General features: G+C 40.8%; 1 protein-coding gene across 1 annotated transcript in view; it reads right to left on the bottom strand.

Moving 5' to 3' along the window:
* LOC113155808 (NACHT, LRR and PYD domains-containing protein 12-like) overlaps nucleotides 1-12,862 on the bottom strand; it is a gene marked incomplete at its 3' end in the record, with an annotated part of 144,181 nt that extends 131,319 nt beyond the window's left edge. The window contains 8 exon segments of the mRNA XM_033326757.1: nucleotides 2,887-2,994; nucleotides 8,526-8,618; nucleotides 8,724-9,071; nucleotides 10,989-11,315; nucleotides 11,489-11,587; nucleotides 11,659-11,832; nucleotides 11,835-11,999; nucleotides 12,146-12,862. Of these exon segments, the coding sequence (XP_033182648.1) occupies nucleotides 2,887-2,994; nucleotides 8,526-8,618; nucleotides 8,724-9,071; nucleotides 10,989-11,315; nucleotides 11,489-11,587; nucleotides 11,659-11,832; nucleotides 11,835-11,999; nucleotides 12,146-12,182 (1,351 nt within the window).
* Nucleotides 12,863-13,107: the final 245 nt, after the last annotated feature.

Here is a 13,107-nt window from a genome sequence, read left to right as displayed (position 1 = left end):
TAGTTCTTAAGATGCAGGTCACTCAACAGCAAACTTTGTTACGAGGACATGGGACAAACAAGTACGAAACAAAAAAGGGTTAATTAATGAAATCACCCAGTCCAAAACAAAGGGACACGGTAAAAAAAAAAAACAAGACAGAGAGAGACTAAACGAGTACAATAATAATGAAGCAAAGTAACAACAAAAAACTACTGCACTGACACAAGGACAAACTAACTAATAATCAGACAAAGTAGAAGAAATAAAGGCTCTAATGCAGACAAAAGGACAAACCAACATACAAAACAAAATATTAAGTACCAAACAAAAACGCTGCTCCAAAGTGACAGGAGAACAGGGTGAGAGCAGGTGACAAACAAAAACAACACCAACACCCACAGAAAGGGGACTAAAGGGATATTATTCCTCTTTACCAGCAAAAATGCACAGACAGGTAAATTGTTAACAGGCCTCTGTTGCGTCTAGTCTCAGCACTACATTACAACTTATGGGCTCTGTTTGCTCTTGACTCTTGACCTGTGCTCGTTAGAAGGAACACTGCCTCTCGGTGACAACAGCTTCTTGATTTCTCACTAAAACACTTCACTTTTGTCTGTGTGCAGAAAACTGGAGCAAATATGTATGTATGTACATAAACCACACCTCAAAGTCATATGTGCCATAGGAACAATAAACAAACATGACTTTAACTGTAGTGATAATAGTATTAGAATAAAACTTAGTCAAAAGATCTAGAGGGTGCCTCGTTTCATTCAGTTTCCTCACAGTAGTACAAAAAATTTAGTAAGTTACATTCATGACAGAGTCAAACTGAGCACAGGTCGTGCTGTCACAGCCGAGCATGCAAAACATCTAATACCACATGCTTGTTATGCAGTTGTTCATTATCAGTTCCGCAGTCTCAGTCTCGCTTTAACAGGCTTTACTGTGTTTGTACTGTGACACAAAAATAAAATGGTAGCTAAATATTAGACTTTGCACGACACCCACTTTTACAGTTCTTGAGATAAACAAGGTCACAGGTAACATTCAGAGGGAGACAATCAGAAGACATGTTCTTTCTCTCTGCATGAGAGTGTGTGACCACAACTTTCCATGGAAACACCTGTGGTGATGTGTGTGCAAGAAAACGTGGGCCTGTACATACAAACGCTTCAGTGCCATGTTTAGTAAATACAGGTATGATCATCAGACCAGAGCAAAGAGAAACAAAGAAAAGAAAAGAAAAGAAAAGAAAAGAAAAGAAAAGAAAAGAAAAGAAAACTAGAATCAATCAATCTACAATCTCGCCCATGTTGGTGAAATAAATTATCTGTGCAGTGATGCTTTAGCACCAAGAGGTGATCATAATAATAAACTCCATCTTGTCCAGTGAACTGAAACATGACTCAGTCAAGGATCAAGGCAGTTGTCATATCTGACCGAGGAGATGAGGTCTGTTCAAAGATAGAACATAGTTTTATATCAGACTGTGCTTCTTACAACAAATAGAAAAACGGTGCAGAAGAAGGTTACATCTAAACCAACATGTGTACTCCATGTTGGTTTTGGGTCAGGTAAACCCCCACATTCCTGTTTGTGTTCCACATGTTTTAAGGAAAAGTAGAACAGCAGCTCACCGAAGGACAGATTTTCACAGGGACGCTCTAAAGAGTCCAGTTTAGGGATATTTTGAAATACTTAAACACCGGAAGCTTTTTGTGTTTTATTGTAATTTAAAACTGGTTAAAGGAGACAAATCCCAACCTCTTTGGCTAAGACAGGGTTTCAGCAACCTTTAACACCCAAAGAGCCATGTGGACCTGGTTTCCAAGGAAAAGAAAACTCTGGGAGCTGCAAATACTTTTTGAAATCTAAAATGGAAATATGACTGTTTTTTTACCTTTACGCTTTGTATAAACAGCTATAGTGTGTTTCTTATGACATTTATGAAGTGCTGTGTATTAAATTATCCACGTAGCAAACACAATGCCCTGAGCCGTCATCCTTCATCCTATCACCTTTGGCTGTCGGAGCCTGTAGTGGAACCTTGACTTGTAGTTCCTGAACTTAAAAATAAGCACTACGTCACTAAACAATATAAAAAAATGATTTCACCTGCTCCTGAACCCTCTGCGTACAGCGTCTGCAAATCTGACCTGTACGAAGTCTCTTTTATCTTTACGCAGTAGCTGTCGTCTGATTATTTCTAACGTAGTTCATGATGGAGAATAGCTGCTGTCGTACGTCTGTGGATCTGAAGATCTGCAGGACTTCAAACTCAGATTTCTTCATGTTTATGTAGCTGTGGGGATGAATTCCATGTTTCAGTTTGTCCGGTATAGTGAGGTTCTCAGTATCACTCTATTTGTGATTCTATATTCAATTAAATATTTATTATTTATTTTCCAAAGTATAAGGATGAAAGAGCCGCAGGTTTCCGACCCCTGGGCTCAGATCAGCTGTCGCTCTTGTTTTCCAGGTCAGATCCAAGCAGAAAGATAAAACATATGGTGATGGAGCAGACAGCTCACAACATCTGAGGATGAACTAACACACAATAACAAATACTGTACTGAATCAGAGAGAGGATGAACAGCCACCTTGGAAATTAAAGTCCAGTGTGGAGACGACTTGAGTACAGAATGGGAAGTGGTATTTCTACTTGTAGTACTGTGTGTGATGAAAACTCGTTTGTCTCTGGTAGATCTGAAACTGTCTCTGTCTACAGGTCCAAGCTTTGAAAAGCAGAGGAAGTCAGTTCAGGTGTGATCACATGTTTCTTAAGAAAATACCACAGGACAGACCGTGTAGATGCTGTGTGCACGCGTGCGTGTGCGTGCACATGAACGAGTTTCCGTGTCGGATTTTGCGAATGAATCGATCAGAGGGATGTTATCTTACCGTGGATGAGGATCATAAACACCAGCAACATCTTCATCTTCACGTTGAAGTAGAACAACCACAAAAATATATCAAAGTAAAAATCCAGTCCCAGCCAGTGACCGTCACATTAAAGTTACTGTACTGACCAACAGGAAGTTCACTTTCGATTGGACCGTCGGTGTTTGGTGACGTTCACCTGAATAAACACACCTGCAGAATATCCTGCACAGATTATCGATCTGTCCCATATTTAGACCGTCAGGGCTAAAACATCTGTGCACATGTGATTTTAATAATCTGAAAGAAAACTGTCAGTGAATCATGTAGTTGATACTAAAATAAACTTTTAATAATAAATTACATTGACACACACTTATAAGAATCGATCTCCACAGTGAAAACTCAGAGTAATGAACTCAAAGTATTTACTTTAATATTTAAAATAAGTAAATCAAAGAGGAAACGTTTCTATAAAACGTCCTGTTGTTGATCCAACACCTGAACCAATCAGATCTCAGCTCAGGTAAGAGCCAGGTGCACCTGGCTCCAAAATCTGCAGCCGTCTTGGTCTCATAAGGTTATCATGTCTGGAGGATGTCAGATCAAGTCGGGATTAAATGGGACAGAAAACGAATCAGCTGTTCTGTGAACTGATCACTGGTGACCGACTCTGCACAGAACTGGATCATCTGGAACAAGCACATACACACATTAACACATACTACCTACCTCTGTAGTTAGTTAACTGTGGAAAGGTGACATCAGCACAGGTGACATAATCTGGACGAGATGAATGAATCCTTCCTAAAGAGGTTAGAAGAGAGATAATGTTCCAGGTGTGTCTCTGCTGCTGCTGTCTGATGGTTTCTGCAGGTGAGCTGGTGGAAGATAAAACAACCAGTGACCCTAATAAAATAACATCACACATACATTTACTGTCTGTGCTCCAGTCGTTTTAGGTCCAGCCCAAACCTTCAGCAGTTCTTTACAGAGGCGTCTGTCTCTCTGAGATGTGAGGACAGGTGGTCAAACAAAGGAGGAAGGACTGAGCGGAGTGGAGCAGCTGAGAGAAACTTTTGGAAGTTAAATGGTTCTTTCTGTTTTCTTACACCTGTTCCCATTGGATACTGGGGTTTACTGGTGGAAAGACAGAGAGAAGTGTCCAGGTCAACATCAGGGTATGAGGGACAGAAAGTAACTGAGATCTGCTGCAGTACTGTTCAGTCCTCCGCCAGGTGAACAAATTAAAAACCAGGAGAACTGGGAGGACCATCTGATTTGTACTACACTGTCATTGTATGGTTCCAGCCTGATGGACTGTTTGTGTCTCTGTTCTTCAGATGGTCCTGTTCTTGAGGTTCCTGAACTTCATGTGCTCTGATGTCACTGTGCTGATGATGTAATCATTCCTCTCGTGTTTCATCAACACCAGAGATAATGGGCTCATTCAAGACGAGCTGTGCCTGGAAAACCAGGAAGAGCAGGCAGCAGGGGGCGGAGTGATTCATGCAAAGTGAGGGGAAACAGTCATGACAACAGAAGAGATCAAATTACTGCTCTGCCTGTTGTTACAGGTGAGTTTGTACCTGCAGTTTTGAATGCCCAACTCCAACATCTACCCTTAATCCTCAAACAGCCAGTCCTGACAACTTCATGCAGAAATGTCCTCACAACCATAGTGTCAAACTAAACTTTGTCCACACTCAGAGAATAAGACATGAGGCCCGGAGATGAACTGTGTCATGTTGTGTAAAACAGAGGAGAGCAGGCGGCAGAGACAAGACGCTGCAATGAAGACGGACAGTTTCTGTCTGCTGTCTGTGCTGAAAGTCACAAATAACCCACAAACCCACAATATACATTCAGATTATTGACTTTCTTTCATTATTGACTGTCAGATATTTACCGTCAGGGCTGAAACATCTGTGCAGATGTTGTTTTAGTCGTCTGAGAAAAACACTTAATCGAAGTAAAATTAACTTTTCTGATCAGTCACAACATATATTCTGTAAAATAATCGATCTTCACTGTGAAAACTCTGACTAATGAAATGTGAATATTCCAAAGTCAATGAAAGAGAAAAGACTGTTTGGAAACAACTGTGTGGGAGGAACGGTGCAACCCACATGTGGAGGACATTGATAGTTTAGCGTCTAACTGATCATCTTACAGACCACAACATCTTTGGTGTGGAGAACACTTTACCCACCAGGATTGTTCTGAACTCCTCCAATGACAAACTATGGATAAACTTTTGCTGTGGATTGCTTTTCTGGCCTTTTGGATTCTGACCTTGGATTTTGGATTCTGTACTTTGGATTCTGTCTGTTTCTATGACTGATCATCTGGAAAACAACTGACTGTCTGTCTGTTTGGATTTCTCCATTATCAAGCTCAACCTCTCCTCATCTCTCTCCACTTTCTCCAGTGTCCTCACTGCAGCTCCACCCTGCATCAAGCTTCATCACACACTTACCTCTTCCTAGGCTCTAGATCAGGGGTGTCAAACTTTAATTGGCACTGGGCCAAAATGAAAAACTGGGACGAAGTTGCAGGCCTAACATAATATATATTGAATATTTAACTGCAAATGTGAATGTTTTCCCATCTCTCCAGATATGTAATGTTAAACTTTTTTTATATGGAAACAAACTTTAGTTTTGAGTAAACATTGAATCTGGAGCAAGAAAGGCTTAATATTTTAAAATATTATAAAAATGAGAAATTAAACTTGAAATAAAACACATCAGTGGTATTTGTTTCTTATTATGTCTTTATCTGTAGTCTTGGAGTAGAAGAAGTGCATAAAGACATCATTCAAGCTCAGTTTGCTACACTCTGATTTACTCTGATGCACATTGGTTCAATTCAGATACCTGACATCTCTTCTTAGATGTCTGGCTCTGAGCTGAGGAAATCCTCAGGACTGAGTGAAGGTGTTCATCAGTGAGACGACTCCTGAGTGGTGTTTTGTTCATCTTCATCAACATAGATATGTGCTGCCGAACATACAGAGAATTTGAGCAGCTTGGGCACGGAGTTGGGGCAGTGTGTCGGAGAGGAAATGTGGTGCTGCTGAACAGCATGTATCTGGTTGAACTAGTGGGTAACGTTGGGCCTATTTCATGTTTCTGTTGAGGTGAATCATTGAAATGCAGATGTCCGTTGTAGCAACAGGTAGAAATACAGTCACATGGAGCTGTTGTTTCAAGTCACTCTGCAGCTGTAGGTGCTTGGTTAGTGTTAGACAACATGGCTTGACGTGCACACAGAACCAATGCCTTTACTATCAGCAGGTGGATGCATGTTGTCTTTGAGTTGTGTGCTGTCAGCTCGCTAGCTGAAGTGAATTAAATGTCCAGGCCAGAGCTGCATGAAGGAGGCCGACATTTTTACTGGACTGGATTCTAAGTGACAGCTGCTAGATTTAAAAATCATTGGTAAGTTGTTTCGTTTTTGGAGGTCATCATAGATCCTGGTTATCTGGCCTCTTCAACAACAACAGTTGTGAAATGTGTTTCCTGTCAGCAAGATGTGCTGTTGTTGCTGCTTTACCACAGCTCCATCAGTCCTGTGATAAACACATCTCTGAGAACCTTAAATGAAACTGTTTTAATTTGTTTTTACATTCAGACATCTTTAGTTCTCTGTGACAAAGAGCTGTGAACAACTTTCAGATCCTGAGCTGACAACGTGTTCGAGTATTAAAGTCTAAATTATTGAGACTCTGAGAACAGTTTAAATACAGAAGCAGCTTTGAATCAATGAGCAGATGTTTCTATTCATTCACCTCCACAGTTTCTGCTTTAGAGACATAAACTGTCTATCTATCTATCTATCTATCTATCTATCTATCTATCTATCTATCTATCTATCTGTCTGTCTGTCTGTCTGTCTGTCTGTCTGTCTGTCTGTCTGTCTATCTATCTATCTATCTATCTATCATTTACTCAAACATAACATATCAGTGATGTAGTGGTTTGTACTGTTGCCTCATAGTAAGAAAGACCCAGGTTCCAGTCCTCCTTCCAAAGAGTTTGGCCCTAAATGGTTGTTTGTCTCTATATGTTCAGATGTGATGTTGAGATAACTTCTGTTGTAAATTGGCGCTATACAAATAAAATTGAATTGAATTGAATTGAATTGAATGTACTGGGGACCTGTACACCGCCTTCGATCAATCTCCAATCCAACAAAAGTGACCACAAAGTCCAACAGTTAATCCTCATTTGATCCACCGTCATCAGAAACAGACGATGGTTCAGAGGTGAGGACGTCTTCCTGGGTCTCTCTCTCCTTAGATTTTTTCCTTGCATCCCTACATGAATCTTTAGTGGAGGAACAAAGATACAAGGAAAACGTGGACATAATTAAGGGAGCTGGGAACCACCTTCTGATGTGTCTGTGTTGTGGTGATCAGTCCAGTCCAGCAGCTGCAGAAAGAGCTGAAGAATTGAAGAAATGAATCTCTAGAAATTCCTGCTATCAAACCATATTTCCACCTTTTGATATAAAAAGGATCCAGACAATCTTTTCTTACTTGATCAACCAAGTTCTACGGTTCAGAGTCCAGGAACACTTTAGCATGTGGCCTGGAGGAACCACTGACCTGTGGTCCATAGATGATGTTTAACCTTGTGATCTACAACCTTCTCTAACTAGAAATTAATAAACTACAGAGTTCACTACATTTACTATAATCCTCATCAGTTCCTGACCAATAAGTTTTACAGCAGCTCAGCTGTGACATTAACAGTGTCTCCTGTTTACATTTACATTTAGTCATTTAGCAGACGCCTTTTATCCAAAGCAACTTACAAGTGAGGAACAAGGCAAGCAAACAAAATCTAAGTCAAGAAGAAACAACATCAAAGCAAAGTGCTATTGAAAACGTGTTTCTGTTTCAAGAGATGTGAGAATGAAAGGGTAGAATTTTTTATTTTTTTATTTTTTTGTGCAAAGGAAGATGCGGAAGAGTTCACTGTTCACTGTTGTGTCTTGTTCCAAACTTCTCCTATTTAATTCTGGCTCCATGTTAAGAAGCTCAGTTAATCTGCTGAAAGCTGAATTTGTGTACAAACTGCTCTGACTTTGTAGAGAGAAGCTTCACATTCACTTCAATACAGTCAGTTTGATCACAGCCGCATCTGGTGGACGTTAGAGGAACTGCAGCTCAACAACTTTAAGGACAAATCAAGTGTTGAACAGTAGAAAGTGAGCTGGTGATTGGAGGAAATGTTTGGAGAAGTGTGACAGTGTTTTAGAAAATGTGTTGAATCAACGGATAAAAACTGTCACATGTTGAGTGAGAGAAGAAAACAAAGAGATTCAAAGTGTGGAGAGTTTCCTCCAGAGTGAGACCTCTGTCAGAGTTCAGAGGATCTAAAGCAGAAGTCACCAAAAAAACACAAGAACATGTTGGAGTCCAGATCACAGAGCTGATCAACACGTGACATCACACTCTGACATCACTGATCAGCACTGATCAATAGTGAGTGTGTAGACTGTGTGAGAGTCAGGAGGAGTCCGAGGGAAGAAGAAGAAGACAAAGCGTACTCCTGTCTTCATCCATCGTCCATCAGCTCCTTCACTTCCAGCTTGTCTCTGATCCAAAGTCCGATCAGATCAATAATCAAAGATCGATCAACAGAGCGATCAAACTGATTGATCAGCATCAATCAGAGGAGTTGGATCAGTGGAGCTGCTTCTGTTCCTGATGTCCACTGTTTGATCTGTGTCCTGAATTCTGTCTGTAGAGGAGACAGAGACAGTTAGAGACAGTTAGAGAGAGACATAGAGAGACAGTTAGAGACTTAGACAGGTAGAGAGAAAAAAAGAAGTATCTTAGTTCTGACCTTTGACCTGAAGTAGCACAGTTTTCCGTCTCATCAGTATGTAGGTGTTTTCCTCATTTGTTGATATTACACACAAACAGTCGTATCTTCCTGTGTCTCTGACTTTTGGGTTCTTCAGGGTCAGACTGAGGTCTCCAGTTTCCAGCAGGTTTCTCTTCATCTCTGTTCTGTCTCTGTAAAACTGGTTCTGTTTCTCAAGATGATCAGAGTTGCTCTGATACATGTGGACCATCATGTATTCAGGTTCATATCGTTCCCACCACACTCTAGCATCCTCAGGCAGGTCCCCTGTGGTCCTGAAGGGCAGCTGGACTGACTCCACTCCCTCCTCCACCTCCACCTGACAGACTGAGAGGACAACAAACCACAACATCAGCTGGACAGACAGCAGCAGCAGTTTTTAATCACTTTACTGAATGAACATGTAGCCGCTAGTACTTATGTCCTACCTTGGCTATCAGAAATCTACACTTCTGAACCTGGCTGAGTATCTAAGATATCTGTTCTGTGTTTTCTACTGAGTTTTAGCCACAGTGTGATTCAGTCCTGGTCAGTTACTCAGATTCAAGGTTTTCTGTGTTCATTAATCACGAGATTCAGTAAGGAGACTGGCAGTAGCAACTCCATCCCACTAGGAATCCACACATACACACTTATAAAATGGCAAAAGGAATGTATTTATAAAATGTAACATAAATAAAGTGACAAAATGAACAAAACTTCCTTCAGATCACTAACTAAAAATCAGATGTTCAACAAAATGATAAGAAAATAATCAACGCAACATAAATAGTTGTCAGGTCAACCTAAATATTCAGTTGTGAGTTCTTATTGCTCTTTTCTTATGTTTCCTTGTTGAATGATTCCTTTAACGGTCTCACTGAGTTGCATTCGTTTCGGTATTGAGCCAAAATTATATCCGAGATATCAAATGAAAAAAATAGAATGAAAGAGTGAATTTCCCTTGAAGTGACTCCTTTAATCTGGTTCCTACCAGCTTCAGAAGAATTGTCCCTCAAAAAAAAAACAAACAAACAAAAACAGCCAGGATAATCCACTTCATTGAGAGGAACGCCTGTCGGGGTTCTTCTTTCATCTATTTCAATTGAGTTTCATTCAGTAACTCTTCTCACTGTCAGCTCCAGCTCTATTAACACTAGTTCAGCAAACGTCCAGTGAAGAATGTCCCACTTAACTTCTATAACTTTTAACTATGTTTTTTCTTCTCACACACCTGAGTCTGAGTTGTGTGGTCTGCTAGAGTCCTGGGTGGGAGTGGAAAAACTTCCATGTGCGCCTCGCGCTAACCTGTTTATGATGCGTTTAGGAATACTGTGTAATTCAGAGCTCTAAATAATAACCTGGGTTACATCGACAACGTTGGAGAGAAACCTGAATGACAGAACCAGATCAGACCAGAAGGTCACAGGGGACAGAAACTAAAACCTTCTTTAACACAGCTGGAAGATTTTCAGAATCTTTCACTGATCCAAATCATTAAAGCTGCTTTTCTTTCTTCTTCCTTCCACTTTGTTCTGGATCCAAACTCTTTCTGATCAATACCGTCTCACTCTGATTGGTCATCAATCTGCTTCTTGATATCAGCTGGTGTTCACACATGGAAATGATCTCCTGTCTTCTTCTCTGCTCATTGATACTTAGTCAATCTGAAATGTTGGGGACCATCAATATTAGTGATGGATTGAATGTTTCATGTCTGATCTCTGTGGACTGGAAAGAACGGATCAGTCCAAAGACCAGGACTTCATGTCCAATTGCTGCCATGATCCTGAAGTGACAGGTACCTGAATGGAGGATTCAAGAAATCCCTTGATGATCACTAAATATTATATAAACATTTCACTGTGTGGATCAACAACAGCAGCTACAAGCTGTTCCAACAGGAACTCATTCATTCATCCACTAACATCAAATTCGTAGATAAGATTCTGGAAATTCTCCGACTGTTCCATGTTCACAGGATTCACTCAGCTCAGTTCCACACCACTCACTGATATTCAGATAACACTGAAATCACTGGTTTTTAGTCCACAAACACTCAGTTAAATTCATTAATGAAGAAAAAATTATAAATATAATAAATGAGCAGAAATATAAACTTGGATCATCACTTAAACCTAAATATGAAAATTAAGTAAAGGATTTTAATAAATTAACAAGTAAACAAAAGATCTAAAGTTTTATTGTTATTAATAATGTTATAACATAATAACAGTTAGCTTAGCATAAAGACATTGAACTGACCTTTGACCTTAAGCTCCACTTGTTTCTTCATCAGGATGATTTTCTCCCTGTTGTAGACGGTGCAGGTGAAGGTTCCTCTGTCTTCGTCTGTGGGGTATTTCAGGGTCAGACTGAGGTCTCCAGGTTTCAGCAGGTTTCTCTTCATCTCTGTTCGACCTCTGTAAAACCGATCCTGTTCTTCAGGCTGATCAGAGCCGTTCTGATACACATGGACCTTCCAGTTTAAACTGTCCCTCCACTCCACTTTGACGTCTTCAGGCAGACAAACTGTGGTTTTACAGGGCAGCAGGACAGACTCCACCCCTGAATTCACCTCCACCTGGCAGACTGAGAGGACAACAAACCACAACATCATCTGGACAGACAGCAGCACTGATGGTATCAGAACCTCACTGTCCCGTCCTTCTCTTCTAATCCCAGACCTCACTGAGCAGTGAGTCAGAAACTAATCCAATGAAAGAATCAGTCAGTAATTAGAAGTTACCTGAGATCAGACGTACCTGACATGAAGAACTGACGGAAATGTACTAAAAGAACCCCAGTAACAAGAAGAAGAACTAGGAGAATCAGGAGAGCTTTGGCCCAGGATGGAAATCGTTCTGTGGAGAACATAAAGAACAACATGACCTCTGACCTGTATCTAGAGTAGATTTTGTGGTTTGTTACTGACCTTTGACCTGCAGCTGGACATCTCTCCGACCCACTTCTCCCCATCCAAATACTTTGACGGAACAGGTGTAGGTTCCACTGTCTGACAGCTGCAGTTTTGTCAGGTTCAGACTCAGGTCTCCAGTTTCCAGGGCGTCAGTCCTCATCGATGTTCGGTCTCTGTAAAGCTGGTTTGGTTTTTAAGGTCATCACCTTTCTTCTGACACTGGTGGACGGTTGAAGGACTGAGATCGTAGCGGCTCCACACCACTGTGGGGTCGTCCAGTTCAAAAGTGTGAAACTCACAGGGCAACAGGAAGTGGTCCCCCTCATACAAGACCACAGCTGAGGCATGCTGGGAAACTGTGAGGACACAGACAGAGAGGCTCAATCTCAGCAGCCTTATTTCATGTATCAGTACTGGTCCATCAGTTAAAGAGTTAAAGAGGAATGAAACAAAGATTGAAAAGGTTGGATCAGTCAGATCAGAGGGAGGAAGCTTCTCTTACCGTGCACGAGGATCACAAACACCACCAACATCTTCATCTTCCTGTAGAAACTCCAACAACAACAAAGTCTCCTTCAACCTGCTTCTTCCTAAACTAAGAGCAGCTTCAGAAACAGCTTCAGGACGTCAGTTCACAGCCAGTTGTCACTTTCCTCCTCATGATCATCGAGCGACACTCAGAGAAACTTGTTTCTCTTTAAGATGTTTCCAGAGAAGCAGCTGCTGGAACGTAAACAAACAGGTTCAGCAGGTTCCTCAGAGTTCACTGACTTTGTTCTGAGGTCAACCACAGGCCTGAAGTTCATCCAATCAGAGAAGAGAAAGAAACAAACACAGAGAAAAAACTGATCTGAAGGATCAAGTTTCAGATTTCAGTCTTCATCCTGACAAAAACTGGATCAGAACATCACACACAGGTCTGGACCAGCTCCTCTTTCTGTGGAGTCCCACTTCATTTCTATTCTTGTTGCTATAACGACACAAACCAGTTCATTTCCTCACTAAGTTCAGTTCCTGGTTCCAGCTGAAAATCTCCATTTGGATAAAGAAATAAAGCAGCAGCTGAATCCAAACATAGATCAGATCAGTATGTTCAGATGGGACTGAGTTCGGACTCAGACACAGAACAAAGTTTGATTCTACATGTGTCCGTCCTGTATTCAGTGGTGAAGGAGGAAAAACAACAAACTACACTAAACATGAGAGTCAGAGGAGAAAAACCAGTTGAACAGGTTTCTGGACTAGTTTGGTTCTTTCACTTCCAGCCAGAGTCTTTTTTCAACATGTCTTTTTTCATTTCATTCAACACTCTGAACTCTGTATTATCTACTTCTACTGTCTTTTTTTTCCAGAGACAGACACATGAAGTTTCTACACTCATCAGGACTCTAGTCTCAGACTCAGGTGTGTGAACATAAAAAACATTGTTCAAAGTTATAATAGTTAATTAGGACATTATTGACT

The sequence above is a fragment of the Anabas testudineus genome, chromosome 18, assembly GCF_900324465.2.
Source record: "Anabas testudineus chromosome 18, fAnaTes1.2, whole genome shotgun sequence".
Lineage (NCBI taxonomy): Eukaryota > Metazoa > Chordata > Actinopteri > Anabantiformes > Anabantidae > Anabas > Anabas testudineus.
The sequence above is the reverse complement of the archived record's forward strand: the minus strand, read 5'-3'. Positions and strand labels throughout refer to the sequence as shown.